We start from the raw sequence: 24,138 nt of genomic DNA on the forward strand, positions 1-24,138 counted from the left end.
TTTAGGATGTTTTTTTCCATGCACAACTGTATAAATCAATTTTTTTTGTGTGTTTTTTTTTATCACTTATCTTTAAATATTAAGTTAAATGTCCCCTGAATTAAAATAATTTTGAAATAATTTTGAAGAACATACAAGTACACTGAAGATGTTGTAATAACATCATAACATCTTTAATCTGTATTATTTACACTAATCACATGTCATATATTTATCATGTTTATTTGCCATAATCTAGGGCACTAATGGCGGGGGGGGGGGGGCTAATAGCTTTTCACATGATTGTTAAAGAAAATTATTTCCTTTTAACATAAAATTGCCTAAAGGTTAAATGCTATGACTAATATATAGTATGTCTGCATGCTCTGATGCTTGCATATATGAAAATGATTGGATGTGATGTAAAGATGGATTCAAGTTTTAAAATATGCATGTTCCATTGCGGTTTATATAAAGAAACATAAGCATCTCCTGTACTGGACTGATTTGTATGCATTGCTGTATATCTCAGGAAAAGTAAGGTCTTAGATGGTGTAAATAACCCATATTCTTTCATCATTTTTATCAGCTCATGTACAAGCATGTACATGTAAAAAAAGTAAATAAATAAAACAAATAAATTAATATATATATATATATATATATATATATATATATATATATATATATATATATAGTTATATAATAGCGTTTTTACATTATTTAATTACTAACACGAGTGAATATTCTGAATTAAAATATTTACTTTAAAAAATGTTTAAGAGGACAAGCCAACAATATGTACTTGAGATGCAACACACACGCATGCGAATTAAAACTTAAATAGCATTGCGGATCTCTCTCTCTCTCTCTCTCTCTCTCTCTCTCTCTCTCTCTCTCTCTCTCTCTCTCTCTCTCTCTCTCTCTCTCTCTCTCTCTCTCTCTCTCTCTCAGCTCTAGGACCCAGGAGAATAACTAGCAGGACAGTTTATTTTTTGAGTGATGAAAAGAACAGGCTCGTTTCTCCACGCAGAAGACTAAAGGGACTGTGCAAGTCACCTGGCTAGTCTGGACAGTCATCGCGCCTCCAAAGACAGGAAAAAAAAAAAAAAAAATCACCCACAATCCACTCGAGGAAGATCTTCCCCCCTTTTTTCCCTTCCATCCCTCCCTCCTTAGACTCCCTCTCCCTGACACAGAGTCCATGCTCAGAGCACCGGCACTCGGCTGGAGGAGCGCTTTTGGATACGGGAGGTTTCTGGAGCTCACCAAGTAGGGCAGCAGCGGAGTGCGCCCTGTCTAATCAAACGATCATTCAGTCAACCAATCAATCAATCAATCAATCAATCAATCAGTCGGATGATCACACCAGGGAGCTGACAACCTCCTCCTCATTCGCCTGCTCGGATTCGAACCTATTTCTTCAAATATACCGCAAAAGGTTGATTTGATAGACTGATCAGCCAGGGTTGCTGCAAACGTGCCAGTCTCGCGCTCAACGCTCTCAATGACAACACGGTCTCTTACTGACGGAAACACTTTTACCTTCGGAGAGAAAAACGGAGTCAGTTTATGTCACGTTACTGCTGTTGGGACACTCTGAGTGACTAGTTGTATTTCATAGAGGCTACTGAATAGTTGAGGCTGTCGCTGGAGTCGTGATCAGCGGGAATGAGACTGAGGGAATCCGCCGCGGCTCGGAGAACTGGGCTGGCTTTCGCTCGGGAACTACAAGGCTAGATATACAACTTTTGTGTTAGACTTTATCTTTCTATATGGAGCGATCGGCATCGCTGGACATCGAGGCGCTGAAGGTGAGTTGCTGATGCGATGCGATGCGATGTGTTGCAGTTTGCAGCGGGAAGAGTGTGTGTGTTTGGGGCTCAGTGCGGTGGTGGTGAGGTGCTGGATTTTGTGCGTGGGGTGCATTTCAATAACCCTCGTTCAAGTTGCGGCCATTAAAGGAATAGCTGCCGATGTCTGGGCTGCTCCTAAAGCGTCATGCTCATGTGTCAATTCGCAGATAGTTCGCATATTTCGGTTACACATCTTATATGCACTATTGGTTTCTGCAAAAACGAGTCTTTCCCCCGTTTAACCCCTCCCTCGAACGTCCCCCCACTCCAGGCATTTCCATCGCGTGGATCTTCGTTTATCCATATGCATTGGTATTTAAAAAAACAACAACTTTTTAAGTCGCGAGTATTCTCATGATATTGCTCAAATCAATGTCTATGTTCGTGCGTTTTTCACAAAAGAAAAAAAGAGTCCCGCTGAGGGATTGTGTGTTTCAGCACCTCTGGCACTGGACAGCTCCACAGATCAAACTGGAGAACAGCTGTATTGGAGATTTGTGTGGCCGGGTTTGACGGCACCGCACTGTATAATGTTACATTAGGGTAGCAAATGTGGATGCCAAAACTTTAGCATGAGAAAGACGGCGATGATGTTGCACACATGACGTGCATATGTTTTGCTGATTGTATAATTTAAATTTCCTAAGTGGAAAATATTTAACTGTCATTAAACTGTACACCAATTATACATCAAAACCTGTATGTTGTTCGGAACACTTCTGGCGCAATGGAAGGCCACTTGATGACTTGAAGTTGGTCTCTTTCTAGCAACTGTGGCCAATAATATCTTAAGGAAATGAAACATAGTCAGGATAATGCCAATTGCACTGAAAGAATGTTACAATTATCTAAACATCATACACAAAAATGAACAAACTCACCTTTCAAATGACAAATGTGATGGTTTGCCAGGGGTTTTCCCTTAAATGAAAAGATAATTCAACCTGTCACAAAATTGTATTAATTGCATGGTTTACTGTTGGAGAATGCATATTGCCTTGTTAAATTATGTAGGCCTATTTTTTCTCTGTATAATGTAATAATTAATAAGTTGTACATATAAAACATTTATAAAATATTTACAGTAAAATTAAATGTATTACTTTGAAAGTACGTTAACCAAATAACGGGTTTAACTGTAGAAATTGAACACTCTTGGCAAAACATTGTTGGTTACAGTGAACAGTGTAGCTCTCTCTCTCTCTCTCTCTCTCTCTCTCTCTCTCTCTCTCTCTCTCTCTCTCTCTCTCTCTCTCTCTCTCTCTCTCTCTCTCTAATCCCAGAAATGAGAGGAAAAGAGATTGCAAAAACATGCTGAATAGATCCGGCAAGTGTGTTTAGATTTGATTGGCATCTGTTGCCAAGAGATTTGCTTCTCTCCCTGTAATTCACTTGATTTCTGTATTGTATCCGGTTTGGGCTTTGTGATTTCAAAGGGTCGACGTTTAAACCTGGTATATTTCTGTATTCGTTCATCCTTACACATAAGCCTCACATAAAAGTTCTTATATTTAGATAATGATTCAAAGTTCTGTGCCTTGAGGCTAAAGGTAAACGAAAACACCATTCCAATACTATACAGTAAAACTACAATCTATAACCACTGTAGAGAAGCGCTATATTATAACAGGGGAACCAAATATGCAGAGCTGACACTAGATCATGAAAATCAGATAAGAAAATAAACAACTCATTTCTGTTTTGTCTCTTCCCTGGTGCAGTATCTGTAAACTTATTAGGGTGGCTGAAAAAAGCTTGTAGTGAAGTATCACACATTCTGGCTTTTAAAATATATATATTCTTACCAAGCCTTTTGTATTTGAAACGCAGGAGGGAGCTACGTTTTTGATTCTGAGGCAGCATTTATATGTTGGAACACTGCATCTATTGAATCAGCATTTGTGAATCTATCAAGCGCTCCGTATAACAGCTTCACACTTGCATTAGTGTTCATGTAATTCTCTCTAATTAATTAAGCAGGGTGCTTATAATGAACAACATGTACTTGATATGCAATTGCTTTGTGGAGTTGTTTGTAATTGCACATTCTTCTTGTTATTACTTTCCTAATGAATTATGATAACATGTAAACATGTTACACAAACTCTGTAAAGTATCACCAGTGGCCCATTTCATTAGACAACAGGACAAGGATAGATTTAGAAACAGAGGAGTCATTAAAACAGTGGTGATGAGGCAAACAGTACTCTGTCCTTAGCGGGGTTGTTCAGCGATGGTTTTAATTAAACTGGCATCTCTGGTTTGCCTCTTATCTGGAGGCGTATGTGTCCTATGAATGCGGAAGCTGATGAAATGCCTTTCTTAATCTCTTGGAGTGTCATTTCAATTTACTGCCAATCCTTTACCACCTCTGTGAAAGTTCCTTCAGAGGGACCCGAAAAAATGCTTGGGTCGGACCACAAACTTGGATGACAGATTTAAAAGACAAGCAAGAAATACGTTGACTTCATTGGTTATAAAAGAGTAGGTCATCCAAACATCACCATTTCTTTAAAGAAAATTCTCAGTTTTTTTTTTTTTTTTTTTGTCATACAATGAAAACCAGGGGTAGGGTCAGAAACATTTGTAAAATAACTTATTTTGTGTTCTAAAATTATAACTGTGTTATGGGTAAAATTAAATCTCTATAAAGATGACCCTGGACAGTCATGATTTTTGGTTTCACACTGGTACAAAATTATATGTTGGATTTACTTAATTAAAAAAATAAATAAATAAATAAATAAATAAATAAATATATATATATATATATATATATATATATATATATATATATATATATATATATATATATATATATATATATATATATATATATATATATATATATATATATATATATATATATATATATATATATATATATTTATTTATTTATATATATATATATGCACCATTTTTGCATTACACTTTTTAAGTAAACCCAACTTGGAATAATTTTACTTAAAATGAACAAGGCTACATTTGGTATATGTACTTAAATATTTGAATTCACTCAACATTCTTTACTTAAAAATATATCTACTACACAACTTGCTCAATCATATTTCATATATATTTTTAAGTAAAGAATGATGAGTGAACTCAAATATTTAAGTGCATATAACAACTGTTTTCTTGTTAATTTTAAGTAAAATCATTTAAAGTTGAGTTTACTTGAAAAGTGTGATGCAAAGATGTTGCATACACGTTTTAAGTTAATCCAACACATCATTTTTTACCAGTGCACAAAACCATTCATGAGGGTATTTTTTAGTGAGATTTATACATCATCTGAAAGTTAAATAAATAAGCCTTCAATTAATGTTATAGAACAATATTTAGCTGAGATATAACTATTTGAAAATCTGGAATCTGAGGGTGAAAAAAAAATATTGAGAAAATGCACAAATGCATATTACTACTAATAATAAATGTTTTATATATTTAGGGTAGGACATTTACAAAATATTTTCATGAAATGTGATCTTTACTTAAAATCCTAATGATTTTTAGTATAAAATAAAAATTAATAGTTTAGAACCATTGCCACAAATATGCTATTGCCACGAATATACCCATGCAACTTATGACTGGTTCTGTGGTCCATTGTCACATTTTCCCTAATCTTATCTTTTCATCTCACATATTCAGTGAGGTTTTTTTGGCCATCTTGTTTGCACATTACAAGACATGCACCAATTTTTCATTAAAAACTACTCAACTATGGAGGCCGAGTCATTGTTATTTGGAAAGCAAGAAAACAGACATTTTGCTTTGGTCTACAATGTCAGCACTCCGCACGGATGCTGATCCTGGACCAGCCAGTAAAAGCTGCGGTGAGCAACAGACCCATTCAATAGCACTAATAGCATCACAAATGGCCGTAATCCATCTTCTCTTAGGTTTGCTGTGCTGGTCCGAGTTTGACTGGCAGATGAAGGCCCCATCGGTGTCCTGATCCTTTCACTTGTAGACTCTGTGCTTCGAGTATCGGGGTCCTTGCCAAGCTTTCGTTCCCATCGTCCCCCACCCCTCCCGTCCCTCCCACCTCCATCCATTTTACACTTAATTAACTCTGCCAGTGGGAAAGGGCAGTCCGATTACAACGCAACTCTCAGTAACAGCAGTATCAAATGATTAATATATATTATAGCTGAAGGACGAGAGGAATAAAAGAGTTGTGTTGAACATTTCCCCCAGATAGCCTTGAGTGTGTAGCAGGAAAGAAAGGAGGCACTTCAATGTGTCATCTGAACAGGTGATGTTAAGAAAAGGTTAACATCGGCAAGGAAGAAAATGCAGAGCTGGCGATTAACTGGTCAGCTTGTTCAAAATGTGACTGGCGACTGAACAGCTAGCAAAACATGGTTCGGACGTTAAAGCGATTCAAATCTATCGTTTTTTAAAGTAATTTCGATTTAACATGCTTCCTCTCGTATTACAAAGAAGAAAATGAACTCAGCTTTAATTGCGGTTTGATTTAAACCATTAATCACTGGCCTTAGTCTATTACACATTATAATTACAATTGCAATATCAGAAAAGCTCTGCTAATGGCAAGCATTGTTTTACCGATATGTGGCCATGGTAACCAAATCATGTTTGTTTGGATTGTTGGAGAAATCAATCTTTGAATAAAGTTAAAACATCCATGATTATATGATTCCTTTATTTTGTGCGAGTTTCTGTTGTAGCTGATTGGACGTTTGTATAGAGGGAGCTCTCTCAACAATTGCCATTTGAGAAAAAACAGCTAGTTTAGCAAGTTTACCAATTTCCTTTTATATCCATATAATGTCCCGAAACAAGCCTTTGTTTTGAGTCCATTAAAAGTGATTAAAGGAATGGTTGAATGCGATTTCACTTTTTTAACTTTAGTTAGAGTGTAATGTTGCTGCTTCAGCATGAACAGTATCTGTAAAGTTAGAGAGCTGAAAGTTCAGTGCAATCTGAAATATTGTCTTTTAAAGTTATGGCAGTTTATTGACATCATAAACCGTTGCTAGTCACAGCAGATGTGACTTCTGCCCGCAATGGTAAGGACCATGGCGTTTCCAGGCAACCTGTGCTTGGCACTTCAGCCAATAAAAATACATGAAACTACATTTGGCCATCTAAACAATCTAAGACCATTGTGTTTTTCGGAGGGATGGGCTTCATAGAAGCAGGAAGCAAACGAGCCGTTCAAAGGACAGTGGAGTCAGCGGTGTGGAACAAAGGTCAAATAAAAGAAAAATACTGAAAAAAAAAGAAACCAGTATTAAGACATGTTATACTTCGCCCCATAAACACAACCAAGACTAGAACAAAATCACAGAACCACCCCAAAGTCCAACTCAAAACTCTCACTTAAAACAAAACAGCAACATATGAAAGCGGGATGTTATATCAATTGTAGATTTAAATCTTCTAATTGAGACTTTGTAAAGACGGTAACACTATATTCAGTAGTTTTGGTAGCTTTTAAGTTTAAGTACTAATAAACAACCAATATCCTAGTAATATGCATGTTATTAAGCAACTAGTTAAAGGGATAGTTGACCCAAAAATGAAAATCTGATGTGTATCTGCTTAACCCCAGGGTTTCTTCAGTAGAACACAAATGAAGATTTTTAACTCCAACCGTTGCTCGTATAATGCATGTCAATGGGGTGTTTTCTATGACAGTCACTTTGAGAGTAAAAAACACACAGACATACAAATTAATTTTAAACCTTGTGGGGCGCAATGATGCATCTATGCAAATATATTTCTATGATCGTGCTGGGTTTTGACCTTCTTCCGGCGGAAGTAATGGTGCTGGGGAATACTGGATGAGATTCGTCTGATATGAGGTAAAAAAAAAATTACACAAATACTTATCGGTTTCTCGCTGAATTGAGAAATCCACTTTTCCTTGAGCCTTTGATATATACAAGTTCATGGTAATATAATAATATCCTGTACGTTTTGGAGCCGAAAACGTCCTTGAAGGCTCCTTGAGTCTCTCAAATCAAACGTAGTTACGAACAATATTTCGCAAGTGGAAAAAGCATGATTTAACTGTATGAACAATATTTGGTGTATCCCTACTCCCTACCTTTAGTTTTGTATTTTGGTCAAACGTGAAAAAAAATATCATAAATATCTTGTGCCATGTTACAAATGATACTTTGAGTTTTCTCAGCTTTTCATTTTTTTTTCTGTGAAGAGGTTCGGAGAGGGACAGCTCTGTTGCAACGATCTCGCACTGCGAGGCTACAGCTGGGCAGTGATAAGATAATAGCAGCTTCGAATGGTCACGGAAAAAACTGGGAAGTGAAAGGGGAGTAAAAGAGAGAGAAATGCCAACTCTAAGTTCTAGGCTGATGGGCCACATCATGAGCCAAATGAAGCGAGTGGCGGTGAGATGCGCCGTACGCCTGCCATAAAAAAATTCAGCAGCATTTAAGAATGACAGACGATACCAGAGTCCAAACTGTCCTTCATTTGAAACTTCAACTCAGTTATATCTCTTATTCTCTTACCTAAAACTCTCAGTAGCTGACTGTCTTTCAACCTCTCACTTCTCAGCTTTAATACTCAATGACCCAATCCTCATATCTCTTACGCTGCTTTTTTGACTCTACATCTGCCTTGACCCCTCTGGAGAGCATAAACTATTAGCACTGGTCTTCTGTCTTTTTTATTTTAAATAATTAACTAAGGGAATGATAAAAGATACGTATCAAAATTCTGGGTGCCAATGCAATTAACCTGAACATTCAGACAGCAAATTCACTCTGTTCTTCTTTGGGTTTTATTCAAAGCTTAATAGACCATTCATACATAGCTTTTAAAATACTTAAAATATTCAATAGATCTGTCAGTCAAGTCACAGCATTATTTTTGTAATATTTTTTTCTTTGTTAATTGAAGCCATTAAAAATTATATTTAATAGCCATAATTCTTCATGTTTCATTTGACCTAATAAAGTGATTACATTTCTGTTTATCATTTGCATCAATCAAACTTTTGCCAACCATTTTAAATGAATACAACAATAAACAAGCAACGAAATAAATGACAAATGTACAAATGTCATACCAAATATTTTGGTAATTACAAATAAATTACCAAAATAAGTAAATGCAGAAATAGTTTGTACACTACACAATTATTTGCTAATAGTTCATTACATTTTTTGTCTATTACACTTAAAAGGACATATTTTCTTTACCCCAAAAATGTTCATAGAAGTACCTTAAGGTACAAATATGTCCAGTTACAAGCTGTTGTATCCCTCAAGGTAACATTTTTGCATACTCATGGCTCATGTGCTCAAGATCAGTTGCCACTGAAGATGTGAACACAAGACTGCAAGCACATTGCACTACATCTTGTAGGTCTTTATTTTCAAGAAGCAATTGGAAAAGAATTGAGTGAAAGCCTGAGATTTAGTCCTACAATCATACAAGAGGAGTTAATGCACCGATGCAATTATCTCATCGAGGCCACTAGCATGCTCAGCGTGCCAGATTCACTCGCTATTACACACAGTCATTACACATGGACTGTTGCTGCATTCATCTGCTGTAAATTCACACATGGTTCCTCGGAGAGCTGTGAGGTGTTTACATTTCCCTAACTCTGCCATGACTCTTCATTACAATAACTCTCATCTCAACATTTCCTTGTTAAAACCGTGCTGCCATTATGACAAGTGCAAATGGTTGTGGGATGACAATCAAATTTGGGAAATACTGTATGTGTGTATTTAGCCTATCCCATCTATCACGATTCTACTCACAACCTCATTACAAGCTGTTTAGATGAAAAATTCTGTTTATTGAGCATTGGAGTTTGAAATACTTGATATATCTTGACATTCTTTAATATTTTGGTACTATATTTATAATTTACTTAAAAAAATGTTTTCTTATTAATGTTCTTTGAAATAGTTATGACAAACCTGAGTCAAATTTTATTAACATCATGGGAATTAAAGTGTCATAGGAAAGTATAGTGTCCATTAGAAAGTGTCCATAATATACACACTTGAATTGGAAATTCGGACATACTGTGCAAAAGTCTTTTTTTTTACATTTTTTAAGCCTGTTATTTATATCTTTTGCTATAATGAGTCATGTCAGTTTACATTTCCAAACATTCCTTTTGCCATTAAGTGTAATAATCCAGTGAGATTTTTGTCATCAAGTCCATCTGCGATTACATGAGGAAACAGAAACAAAACAGACCAGAAGAAATCCAGAAACTATATATGTGCAAGTGCACTTAAGCTTACAAAAGCTGTTTTAAAAGCAAAAGGTGGTCTCACCAAATATTGATTTGATTTAGTTAATATAAGTTAATTTATAAATAAAATCTAATTATGACATTATTTTTGAAAGCCTCCTCACTTTATAGCATTTTTATACCTAAAACTTTTCACAGTAATGTAACTTTTCTGGTAGGTTTCTTCAAACATCTTGGAGACGTTGCTACAGTTCTTCTGGATTTAGTCATTTTTTTCTCCATTTCTTTCTGTTACTTCAGTTTTTTTCTGCTTTAGTTTTATTTCTGTTGTCTTCACAGACAGACTCGATGATGGTGTGATCAGATAAAATCAGATAAAAATAACTGGCTGAAAATACTAACATACCTAAGACTTTTGCACAGTACATATACTTTTTTTACTATGGTTTTCACCTAAACTATACAGTAGGGAAATATGTGATTTCAGCCCTAGCCCTAGAGTTTTTGAACTAATTGGTTAGGTTAATGATTCAATGACTCACACATTTTGACTCATCATCATTCATTGACTCTCTCAGTGAAGTATTGTTCCTGAATGAATCAATATTTCAAACCAATTTACTTATTTACTTAGATTAATTTATCATTGTTCTTTAGAATAGTCGGTAATGGTGTCAAACCTCTGAGCCAAATATTTTATTATTCAGAGTATCTCAGTGTTACCAACCTGTGGATGCAGCAAACTGATATAATTTTTCTCTCTGTCAGAATCTGTGTTCCTCCACTGTAAGGTTGCTGGAGTTTGGGTCTCTCACATTCTAGCTTTGGCTGACAGTAACCATGGCAATAGCAAAGAGAGCAAGACATGATTGTGCTGAAGTATCTGTAGGAGAAGGTAATTAACCACTGTATTTGAGATATACTTCTATTTCTTTTCTTGTGTTTCTTTTGGTTGACTTTTGTTATAGTTCGAATAGACTGTCAAAAGATCCATTGTCCTTTGGTGTTTATCAAACAGCAGGCTTAAAAGAAACTTTGTTTTTATGGGCCTTCTTCTCGTCCCAGGTATGGCTGGCATGTGGGTTGTTTTGTGCTGCATTTGTTGCGTTGCTATCTGATATTTGGGGCTTTAGATGTTCTGTTTTTTTTGGGTGTGTTTTTCTTGGGCCCTTTGATGTATCTTTTTGATCTCTGTGGTAAGGCAGTCCGCCTCGGCTTCTCTTCCACGACTAATGTCCGGCTTAAGATTATTGTATGCGCCTTGAAAAGACTCCATTTGATGTTCACAATTCTATTATGTTTTGAGAAATCAAAATAAAAACAAAAGACAAACAAGCAAGCAAAATCACCCAAGCAACAATGACAAACAACAAAGAGATCTAGCGCTTCTCCTGCAGAGCGGAGACCGGGCACAAAGAGAACGCTATTTTCTAAACAAAACAGCTAAATAAAAGAGACATTCAGATCGGATTGCTTTTCAGACAGAGAATCTCCTGTAGGCAGTTCTGTAAGACAAATCAAGGACAAAAACAAAAGCTACTTCTGACAGGTCACTTGTTAAGATGTGTTTCATTGCTTTTTGAAATGTCCCCTTTTACTTAGCAGGTTTTAGTGTTACTTTTTTGGTTCTGGTTGACATTAAAAATATGTCTGGTGCAGAATCCCATTGAAAACTGTTTTTGATGAGGCAACGCTCTATCACTTTCTTTTCTAGTAAAAAGCGTTCCTTTGTATTCTTCTATAAAACAAGGAAGCTTTAGAAGACTCCAGTATTTATCTTTCGTTTCATTTCGTTCATGTAAATGTTTCAAGTAATTTGTATGGCACTAATCAGTGACGTAACTTTGTTTAAAAAAGTGGGTGGAACAGGTGTGTGTGTGTTGCCGGGTTATAGAACTCATGTATAACCCTTAAATGCATAAATGTTTCGCCCATCATTATTACATATTTGGGTCTTTAGCGACCCGGATCTATATCTAACATGGATGGATCTCCATACCTATCGTGATAATATAAAACTCTTCTGATATTAACAATTACAAAAGAATAAAATAAAGCATACATTCACTGTAAATAAGTTACCTGGTTGCCTTAAAATCTTGAGTTCATTGAAATTAAAATTTTGAGTAAATACAAAGATTTTTTTTTTGAGATTCGACAACCTTTATGACAACCTTTATCGACTTAACCTTGATTTTGTAAGCATATTGGGTAATTATGTGTGTTTTATTTCTGATGGGGATCAGTGCTATTTTCCTGATTTATCACATTTTTTATGTGGTTCAGATACAATAATATTTTGAGTTTCTATTTATTAAACAATTTTCCTTCATTGTATTAACTCAAATTTTTTTAAATTCAATAAACTCATAATTTTAAGGCAACCAGGTTACTTACTTTTTAAAGTTAAACTAAGAAAAACCAACATTTTTTTTTTTTTTTACAGTGTTGTTACCTTTTGAAGTGTGGGCAGATTTTTTAGACCATCATCTCTGTCCTCATCAAAGCTCATTTCATAGTACACTCAGCAGCTGGCTCATATTCGCAACCTCAAACATATTCTCGAAAATAATATTTAACATCTTCAAAATCAGTACTACAGCTTCTTCACCAGATTCACCATCAAGTACCAGTGACACTAATATTTGATTGCGTTCAATTCTTGCTCTGCAGTAAATCCCTGAGTCATTTCAAGGCTTGCTGGTGATTCTTTCTATTCTTTTGTTTTCTGCCTGCAGTAACTATGAGTGAAACACTGAGTGAAACACTAAATTAGAGATAACACTTCGTCATTGTGTATTATACATTGCCCCCTTGGGGAATAAATGTGAACTGGAATTATTCAGTCATCAACGATTGAATTATTTTTTTGCTGAAAAAAAATATACTTACACTGTTACAGACCTCGGCTCGTTTGCCGAGAGACCAGGTATGCATTTAAGAGTTAGGCAAGATTGAAGCGCTCGTCTGTGTTAAGACTGCGCCACAAAAGAACACAGATGCCTTTCCCCCACTGATAAGAGCAATGAACACTCAGCATGATTGCCTCTTTTTTTAACAAACAAACGTTTAACAATATGTTTCAAAAAGTGATGAGGACAATATCGACCCTGGCAAAAATTGATGGGGACATGTTCCACCCATCCATCTCGAAAATTAATTCTATGGCACTATTTGAACAAAAATAAAGTTTTTTTTTTTAGGCTGGGTCTAAAATTACAATATATTTAGTAAATCGCCATAATGACAGACATGGCCTTCTTAATAGAATAGTTAGTTGCTAAATGTAAGGTCAGTTTTTGAAGAATTTCTAAGTTTAGCCTAAAGTGTCATCCTGCGTGTAATTAATTGAAGTGGCTGCTAGTTGGACATCTTCTCTATTCATTGAAGCTGGAATTTGAAATATAGAAAATCGTTGTCTTTTGATATCAGACAAAGATGCCATTCTAAGTCATGTTCTTTGATGTGTAATAGATTTTCGACAGGTTTCTCAGATTGGCCTTCCAAATAATACATTTTTTTCCCTTCTTCATCTGCCTTAGAATTGATTTCTCTGGTACATGAAAGGTTCCCCTAACAAAGCCCTAGTGCTTGATGCTTTTGTCATGAAGTCCAGGCAGAGCAAAGCATTTGAGATAACGTCAAGGAGCAAATAACAATGGATCCTAACCCAACACAAAACACTGATTCAGGCCTGTGAGAGTTCCAGTGCACTCATTTTTTAAGTAGCTCACTAGAAATCATGAATCCCAAATTTTGTTCGCTTTTACGTGGGCCATCATCAGAGCTATAAGTCAAAGCCATTTGCTCTGTGCTGTAATATGCTTTTCAGCTGAGAAAAAGAGACAACCTACAGATAATCGACAGATTTTATATGTACAAATAAACAGCATATGCATACATGGAGGATTTTATGTTTGCAGGAGTGTTTATGGATCAAGTCACGGGTCAGTCCACCTGTAGTTGGTAACTGCCTGATCAATAACCTTCACAGTAAATTATTAGGCAATTTTATGGTATATTTTATGCTGTTTATATTATACCTGTAAATCAATATGATCAATTAGGGTCCAATGTCCTGAATATGTCATTATCACAATTATGATAGCTCAGTAAGCTCGGTGTAGTTTATTGCCATGATAACAGAGTCTTTGCATTTATAATGCAGATGTAGATTTACTTACACCTTCTACTTCGGTTACATGTCTGCTGCTTTTGCATTTTAATATCTTTTGACTGCAAATGAAACGTGTATATAATCCTCTCCCTGTGTATACTGTAACTATGTGTAGATATATGTATAGGTCTGAGCTGCATTTCCCGAAACCTTCTTAACTCTACGTCTTTCTTAAGTTATACCTTAAGGTATCCCTTAACGTTAATATGTGTTTCCCGAAACAAACTTAGTTAAGAATATCTTCTTTAAGTCATACTTTCGTAAGGTTGGTCTGGACCACTCTTAGCTAAACCTTATCACTATTAACAGTTCATTCCACTAGTGGCCACCACTGTGAAAAAAAATATTTTATGTCAGTCTATACGAATATAATTCTGAAGACCCAGTGTTCAATTAGGCTAGTTGATTTTTTTTTTTTTTTTTAATGCAAGGATTAAAATTGTCATAAAAATGTCATAATTTTAAGGATTTTAAGGATTAAAATTGTCGAAAAAATAACTAATGGTTGTTAGCTTTTTAATGATATTATCCAAAGGTACATAAGCTGGCAAACCATTAGACAGGAAAGGCTTTAAGTCTATTTAAAGGGAATGATTGTGGAGGGGAGTTTAGTCAATCTTTGGCAGCGAGGCAGCGAATAGAATTGTGCTAAATCAAAGACGGCGCCATCCGCGGAGCCATTTAGTCGTGAAAACTTTAGTCCCCTGGCTACCATGTCAGAAGCTGCTATTAAAAATAAATTTCGCCTACCACGAAAGCAAATTCAGCAGCTTTTAGAACTTGTTGGACCAACTTTTTTAAGACAAACTGGACGGAGCTCAGCTACCCCCTCAGCCCTGAAATCAGCTGCTGGCGGCTCTCCTCTGTCTTTATTTTTTCTCCGCATATACTAGCAGCTGATTATATGTTTTGCGTGTTGCGTTTTTATTGACTAGGCCATCTAATAATATAAATGAGTTATTTACACAATAATGTGAAGCAGCTGCTGCATGGGCAATCATTCCTGGTTGTGGAGTAAATCAAGACACTACGGAAAATATATTGGAATAATTTAAATGAGTCGTGATGCTCAAGATGCGGTTGCTGATTCGTGCACTCATTTCAGAATTATGTAAAATTTAGGTGCAATTCTTTTTGATAAATGAAAGAGCAACTATTTTTGAAGTGCTTATTTTATAAAGAACATATTTTTTTCGCATAACGCAGTGAAACAGCCCCTGCAAAGAGTAAATAATCGATTCTTGAGCCATCGATATAAGCCAATTCAGCACCGCCGCCACGAACAGCACACGCTAACGTCGCACTTAAGAAGGTATACTTTAAGCAACCTCCTAAGGTATAGTTCGGGGAACACACCTAGAAATGGTATACCTTCAGTTAAGTTATGCCTTTAGAGTCTTCGTAGCGCGCTAAGGGACAACGCTATCGGGAAATGCAGCCCTGATCATTTGTCCTTTTGTAGGCAAAGCAACAGATTGTCAACAGATCTCTGGTCTGTATAGATTAAGTGCAGTTTGTGTTTACTCATGCATTAATGAATAGTAGATAATACCAAAATACAAAATTGCTTGTTTTGAAACAACTAGCTTTCAAAGTTGCATTATTTGCTGCTTACTTCTTTTAAATCGTTAATATTGAGGTATATTAGAGAGAAATATTGCCAGATCCACTATTTTTGCTCCCCCACTGAACTAGTTTCAAATAAAGCCTAAGTCATTTTAATTGTAAATGTCCGAGCAACACACAGTATGTGTTTACACACATTGGCCCTCATTTATCAAAAGTGCGTACACCAAATTTCCAGCGTACACCTTGCGTACACCCAAACCCACGGTGACTTTGAGATTTATCAATATGGACGTTGGCGTACGGCACGCTCAAATCCTACGCCAGCTCAGGAGGTGGTGTACGCACGTTTGAGTTAGTGCGAAAATGAGCAGAAAAACAATTCCTAACACCACAAAACGCACTGACAAGATATGCTATATGACCCACTGTTAAAAACCACAACAACAACATTCAGTGCTTATTTTTGTGCAACATTAACGTCAATGTTTAATTTGTGTGACTTTACCAAAGCGTTTGATTTTTAGGCATATGTATTCCTCCAGTCGCGAGCCTGTGCGCTTTATCTGACGGTTCAGGGTTAGGCCCGGCAGCTGCGCACGGACTGGGACTAAAATAATTCAGACTGTCAAAATAATAAAAATGACCTTCTTCTTTTAAATATTAATAATAATAATAATAATAATAATCTTCTTCTAAATAACAAGCGTCATTAAGAATAATAATCATAATAATAATAATAAGAATCTTACAAATTGTCATGTAATTATTAATGTGAATGAATCTTACTTCACATCACATCATCATCACTATTGTACCCCAATACATGTGCCGTGATACGAAATTAAATGCTAATTGTTTCAAAACGTGCTGTAAAATAATGCATTGTGATGGTAATTTATCATCCAAACAGCTATTTAAACTGCAGGAGTGCGCTTCTCAACCTCCACTCGTTTAAGAGTAGCTACTCGTAATTTGGGTCCATATTTTGTTTTTGTAGGTGTCTTCCCACTCTTTAAACTCCCAAATAAAACAATTTTGGGTTTTTTTCCACTTCCCTGGTGATGGTCTCGATGGGCGCGTCTCAATCATCTCACTAGTTCAGTAGTCAGGGCACTGATCAGGGAGTCAGCCCATTGACTTATGTCCTAATCAGTGCCCTGTCTAGTGAACTAGTGAGATGATTGAGCGCGCCCGATCTCCACGTCGGAGAAGTTTCGCTTCTTTGCCGTCTTCTGTTTGTCCATGGCGTAAAATGAGGGCGTGGGGGAGGAGGAGACTTGAATATATAGGGGCGTGTTATTCTAATGACGATCGTTTTCAGCCGCCACATTTATCAAGGGCAAGTATTGCGTACACCTGTATTGCAGAGGTACGCACAGCTCCATAAATCAGGCGATGAGAGGAGTGTAAGCATAATCTTACACCAACATATACACCAGTTTCTACGCAAGATTGATAAATTAGTGCCATTGTGTTCAATGCATTCTGTAACAATACAGAGGTCACATTTGTTGGCTGCATTTAGGCTACCTCATTTCAGAAAAGTATTCATTATATTGACTTACCGGCATCAGTTGTGTTGCTTCATTTCCGATCAAAAATTCTCTCCTGTGGCCTCATGGAATAGGAAAGTGTCCATCGCATACGCTCTTCAGAATCCCACTGGAATTATTAGGTTATCCTAGGTTTTGCCTACTTTTTTATGAGTAATGTAAATGCAGACATTCTTTGTACTGTTTTTTCACCTATTATATAGTAGGAAGGTATGCAATTTTGGACAAATTGGTTGGGTTAATGATATAAATGAGTCACTTATTTTGACTCATCATGATTCAATGACTCTCTCACTCAGTTATTGTTCCTGGATGCCTTCTGGCATAAAAATTCAACCTGCAGAATAGTTCAGTGAAAGTATTAAAAATCAATACAGTTTTACATCTGTTTCACAGACAATGCTTAAACCTAGTCCCAGACTTTAATGCATGTTTGAGCTGTTTTAACTGAAAGCAACTTGCACTGACATATCCTAAAATATATGCCATTGTTTTGTCTCAATATCCACACAAGTAAAAAAAAAATATATCTAAGGCAAGCTTATAAAAGCTACTTGAATGTCCTAGTTGAACTAAGACCAAATCCTGGCTTAATCTAAACCCTGTCTGTAAAGCCAGGCCTATATGTATTTGTTTCAAATTTAAAACTGAATAAAAGTTTAGGACATAGTTGAGTAGCTATTTTTGAAAGAAAAAGAGTACACTGTCTTGTTTTGCTTCCAATTATCTGCACCAGAACACAACTTGTAGGAATTATGAAAGAATATGTTTTTTATTTATTTAATTTTTTACATTTCAACAACAATTTCTCTTTTCAAAACCTTAATTGCCCATGGAGTTTGCGTTTTTAGGCATGTGTCTCTGACTCTTTAGTTTTATAGGGTATGCAACTTATGTTAAGGTTTTTTATTTTCTTTCTTTCATTCATTTCATTAAATTGTATTATTTCATTTTTGTGTAATTCGCTGAAAACACAATCCCATAATGCATTGCAATAACCTAATTGAATGCGTTGTAGACAATCTGTGAATCTGTGGCCTTGTGACTCCCACAGTCACCTCAGACTATTGAGCAGGTGAAAAAGAGAGACCACACCTCAGTAGACTTTCCTCAAGGGAAAGAGGATTCACCCCCCACACACACTGCCATGTCATCCTTGACCACAGACATCTGGTGTCTCTGAAGAGCAGCAGGCATGAGTGTCTACTCCTGCTAGGTGCATGTGTGTGTGTGTGAGTGTGTGTGTTGGTGTCTGAGAGAATGAGGCCGCTGTTGGGAGCCATCTGAGAAAAGGCTTCCTCTGGGGGGACAGCATTCAGACTCATTGGATCAGGGTCACGTTGATTGTGAGATTTGGACTAAGGCCCGGTGGCGCTTCGCAAAGTCCCAGATGTCCCAGAACTGCCCTGCAAAAAGTAAACCAACCATTGTCATCGTTTAACACCTTGACCATTTGAAACTTTCGGCTGCTACTGAACAGTCCATTTCAGGGTCAGATTGCATGAGTCATTCAAGAGCTGCTTTGATATACTGGTAGGTAGTTCAGCACTGCAATTTGCTCTTCTTGTCCTGTCCCATTCCCGTTCCTATTTGCAGTTCAAGTAGGAAGGTTCAAGTAGGTTCAAAACTGTCATGAATGTTCGATGATCTGTCAGTGCCCAGACAAGAGCGCCGCCTGGGTAATCTCGCATATAGTTTCATATACGTAGAGTTTATTAAAAAGAGACATGATTGATGTTAGTCATAACATAGGCAAATGTGTCATCTCAACTCAGGTCATCGTCTCTTAGGGTTTACTTCAGACTTTCAAAGTAATTTTAACACAAGGCATAAGCAAACCCAAACTATATTAAACTATATGTTAGGTAACTGACAGATGCTGTTATTCAAAGCAACTTGTGCATTCCCTGAGAACTGAAGCCATTCTCCACAAGTTGAGCTCAATTTACAGATTGTGGATCAAAGATCAGAAAATGGAGAAATCTCAAGAACCTATGGTGACTAACATCTCAAACAATTCATCAAAATTAATCTCCAGAGTTAATACAGTGACAATAAAAAAGCTATTATTTAATTTTGGAAACAACATAATACCTTTTTCTTATAACACATCATGTTTTAATTTATTTTATGAAAGCGGTCACTTGCCATGGGTATCATGCTGTCATCAAGTTTGAAAAACCCATATGGTTTATGTGGACTCTATTACGATTCAAAGCTGATGTGAAATAACTATTTTTAACTTGTGGAACTTAACCTCCATTGCCTATTATAATTTAATGCATTCCTCATTGATGCTTGTCTCCACAGAAACGGCATGGTTTCAGCAAGCAGCTTGCATTCTTCGTGTTTCTTTGAATCCATCTGGCAAGTGTCATTCCGTGTGTGTTAAGTTTTGGTTGTGAAAGCAAAAGTGCCAACACATGAATAAAACAGTAAAGCTTGCATCTTTTCCCTAGATACATTGGTAAACAGCTGCTGGTAGTAGGTTACTTACAATTATATGTGATTAATAAAATGTGCTGCAGTAAAAAAACAAATGACACAATGTTAAGTGGCAGTGTGGAATCAAACTTCCCAACAAGCAATAGCTGTCATCTTGGTTTACTATAGACCCGATATAGTCTGGCCACTTCAAGCCAAAATGAATTTGACCTTGAATTTGGTTACATGTCATTTTTGCCTAAATAACTTGAGAGATATATGATAATGCAAGCAAAGTCAACAGTGATTACAAGGTGTTGGTTTCATTGCTTTAACCCTTAAATGACGAAACAATAATAATTATAATCTGCAAAACTTGAAATGGCTTAGTGATTTACAGCAGAGAGCAAGTACTAAACACAATCAAATATTAGTGTCACTGTCTCTTGATGATGGATGTGCTCAAGAAGCTGTCAGTGATCAAAAAATTGATTTTGAAGACGTTGAAAATGAGTTTGGAGAATATGCTCAAGATCGCGAATATGAGGCAGATGCTGAATATACTGGTAAACGAACTCTGACGAGGACAGATGATGATGGTATTAAACATCTGCTCAAACTAAACCCTTCCAAGCTCCAAAAGGTAACGAAATATGCTTTATTTTATTCTTCTGTAAGTGTTACTCTAACATCAGGAGTTTTATATTTTATCACGACAGGTAGAGGTCCATCCATGTTAAATATAGATCTGGGATCTTTGACGAAACAGTCATGCATTTAAGGGTTAACATGTTCGTGTTCTAAATGACTAGTCTATTCTTGGGCTATGGTTACATGTCCATTAAATTGCAATCCAAATTTTGCCTTGTTTAAGCCTAGACGTCAGGGCTGTGTTTGCGCAGCTATTAGATGTCTTTAAATGCAAAATTGTTAATTAATTTTTTAAAGAAATTACATTCCCAAAACATTCTCAGAACATTCTCTAGTAAGGTTCCCAGAATGTTCCGAGGCGGTCATGATGTGGAGTTTAGGTTGGGGAGACTTTATCTGGCGGACCTTCACAAAACATTCTGGATGCTCTCGTAATGTTTAGGGGATCATAATTTATTTGTAAATGTCCCAGAACGTTCCTGCTGTTGCCAAGGATGTCACCCAGTAATGCTCCCAGGACGTTCAGAGACGGTCACGATGTGGAGTTCTTTTAAGGGTTTGGGCGATATTATTTGGTAGACCTTCAGGGAACATTCAGGGCATTCTGTGAATGTTTAGGGGATCATTACTATAGGAGGTTCTCTCTAGATCTCTACACTACATTCCCATTATGCCTCCAGGACCTTTAGGGGACTAACCTGGAATAAAATTTTATTTTGTCCTATTTAGGTCCTTCCAGGCCTAGAAATCTAGATGCACCCTAGCGGCAGCAAATCTAATTTGCAGTGAGTGTTGTCTAGCAACTCTCTATAGACTTGCAAGCTGGAAAAAAACAAACTCTGGTTGGGCCAATCACATAGTGTAAAGAGTTGGTGGGCGGGCTTAACATAATGATGGCAGAGTTGCGGTTTACTTGTAAACAAAGAAGCTTGTGGTCTTTCGGCTATGGCCAATTTTTCTTTGAGAAAATAACAAAGAATAGCACTGAAATCATTCTTAAGAAGGGAGATGTGTTCAGAGTTTTGCCAACCGGATACGCTGAAAGTTTAATTATAAACTAGCTCCACTTCACGTTGCACTGGTTTGTTATAGCGCTATCCAATTGCATGGAATTTGAAAGACAGCCGTTTATCCCGCCCCTCCGATTGAGCCCTGCCAATGGTGAGTTCCCAGACCAAACATCTTGATGTGGGTCTGGCTTGTCAGGCTAGGTCCTTCCATCATGCTTACTCAATGTTTTCAGAACATGTTTGTGTGAATCATTGTACATTGTGCTGCTTTGCAAACAAGGGTCAAGTTGCTTCTTAAAGATGGAACAATATGACTCCCTAAAGTCATATAAGGAACCATGAACTGCAGCACTTTAATAAACAAAAGAGGATGTTTTAGGAACGTCCCTAATGTTCTGTAAAGGTTCGGGAATTTTGGTAACTTCTTAACATTTAGGGAACATTGCACAAGGATGTCCCCTCCTACATGGGGAGTTTTTACACTGCTGTGTCATTTTACATTTAATAATTTAGCAGATGCTTTTATCCAAAGTGATGGAAAGCAGTAGAAGCAATCAAACCAACAATAGGCTAATGATGGGTCAAGTGTTGACGGAAACGACTTGCCTTCAGCCATTTCTTGAAAATGGCTAAAGACTAAGCAGGTCAGGTTGAGTGAAGCAGGCATTCCACCAGCTTAGACCAGTCTAATGGTAAAGGTCTGTGAAAGTGATTGTGTGCCTCTTTGGAATGGCACCACAAAGGCACTGTTTACTTACAGAATGCAAGCTTCTGGAGGGCACATAGGTCAATGTCATGTGAGAGACACTGTACACAGGAGAACGGCAATCTAGCGAATGGAAGACATCCATCTAGCGAATGTTTACGTAAAAAAATAAGGGTACAAAGCTTTTTTATTCAACTGCAATGCTTTGTATTGTGTTTTATGTAAACATATACTAGACGGACATCCTTGACTTTGCGTCTTTTGCAGTATCTCTCACATGACACGACATAGCGCTCAAATACAACCTTCAAATGCTGCGTTTCCACCAAAATTAACCAGAATAATCTGTCCCAGGTACTTTTACCCCAGGAACCCTCCATCCACTAACCACCACCAACACACACACACCCAGACTCGTTGCGGTCTGCATTTGCATCAGCGTCTAAAGTGCATGCGTGCCATTGTCTGATTTTGTCCTAACAACTCAAACTGCACACACTGCAACAGACTTTTAAAATGCTGTGTGGAGTCAAGCAATCAAAATGCTATGTGAACTTAACCAATCAGCATGTTCAGCGCCCAAGTCCCACCTCCAAATGTTCCTGAACTTTGAAAAAGAACTACCTTGTTAGCATGGACTTTTTGAGTGGGACATTTTAACTTTGAACTTCATTTAAACCCTAGCCCCTGTGGTCGAATCACACAGAATACCACCCCAAAGTCCCTAGTTCCCGGCGAAAGTTCCTGCAGTGGAAACGTGACTTTTGTTATGTGTGAATGGCCCTTTACACTGCATTCTAGCACGTTTACATAGAAAAACTAAGTTAAAGCAGCACGATGGAATGAATACATTTCTGCATTTCCTGGGACTCAAACTTATGGTTTAGCACCATGCTCATCTGTTTGATATACTGGATTACTTTAGCTGTCATTCATCCACAGAAGGCTGTCATCTCTTCCCCTCCTGCAGGGTGTCTTTTTTCTCTCTCTTTCCATAGTATTTATGGACAATTTAATATGATTTCTTGGCTGTTGTCTTATGTACGTCTTATGTCTTGCCCTGCTGATACTCACCTTCACTTCTGAGTTTTAATGACACATCAAATACCTTTTATCAACAGTCAAGTCCTTATTGAAGAACAGCGTTCCCTAACCACACCCCCATTGGAGGTCTTTGCTCCAACTCCGACTCCCATTGGGGCATAACCTCCTCCGCTACATGTGTGCGGTAGGTTGGCAGTGCAACTATGAATTAGAGTGCTCTTTGGTACAATCCCCCCTGTGATCCGCCTGCATTCTAATTACCATTCCGGTCTGGCAGTGAAAGCACTGACCTCAACTTAAGCAGCGCCTCGAAATAGAATCTGCACGGCGTTGCTCGATGGCCCCTTGTAGCTACAGCCCACAGTTCTCTCCAGTGTTCTTTTTCTGTCTCTCTCATCATCTCTTCCTCCCTCTTTTGTTATCATCTGCATCGTGCATTCCTTCTTTCTTTCCAGCAGTTGCCTCATTTCCACTCTCCATACGCCCCACTATCTCTTTCAACCTTTCTGTGTGTCTCTCTCTCCCCCTACACTTGTCTAAGTCTTCCAATTCCCTCCTACAGAAGAGCATTATTGTGTGCTCTCTCTATTAAAATAGGGAATGTGAGCAAGAGACAGAGCAGGAGAGAGTTAGAGAGAGAGCAAAGGCAGGAAGCAGCAGAAAAGAACAGCATACTCCCCCATTCTCCTCTCTAGCAGTGACAGGAAGATGAGTGGCTTTGTCGAGAAAATAAAGGTGGATAAGAAGCGCTGTTGATCACCCTTGCTCCCTCCCCCCTCGCAGTCTCCCTCACGACCCTGACTCGGTGAGCTATCACGGTCTCAACCATTGCTTGCTGAGGCGGTTCAGTGCTAACAAACAGAAACAAACAAAGTACGCGAAAGGCAGGTCAAACGGGGAAGGCTGCTGTTCCCAAATGCTTAGGAAACCTTGAAGAACTTACTCCACCAA

General features: G+C 37.3%; 1 protein-coding gene across 4 annotated transcripts in view; it reads left to right on the forward strand.

The window, feature by feature from the left end:
- Nucleotides 1-1,029: 1,029 nt before the first annotated feature.
- LOC137073435 (zeta-sarcoglycan) overlaps nucleotides 1,030-24,138 on the forward strand; it is a 438,962-nt gene continuing 415,853 nt past the window's right edge. For all 4 annotated transcript variants that reach the window (XM_067441929.1, XM_067441932.1, XM_067441928.1 and 1 more), the window contains exon 1: nucleotides 1,030-1,793. Coding sequence is in view for 1 of the 4 variants with exons in the window: in XM_067441927.1 (XP_067298028.1) it covers nucleotides 1,755-1,793 (39 nt within the window). In the remaining 3 variants the exon portion in view is untranslated. The remainder of the gene's footprint in view (nucleotides 1,794-24,138) is intronic.

The sequence above is a fragment of the Pseudorasbora parva genome, chromosome 4 (assembly GCF_024679245.1).
Source record: "Pseudorasbora parva isolate DD20220531a chromosome 4, ASM2467924v1, whole genome shotgun sequence".
NCBI classification, from domain to species: domain Eukaryota; kingdom Metazoa; phylum Chordata; class Actinopteri; order Cypriniformes; family Gobionidae; genus Pseudorasbora; species Pseudorasbora parva.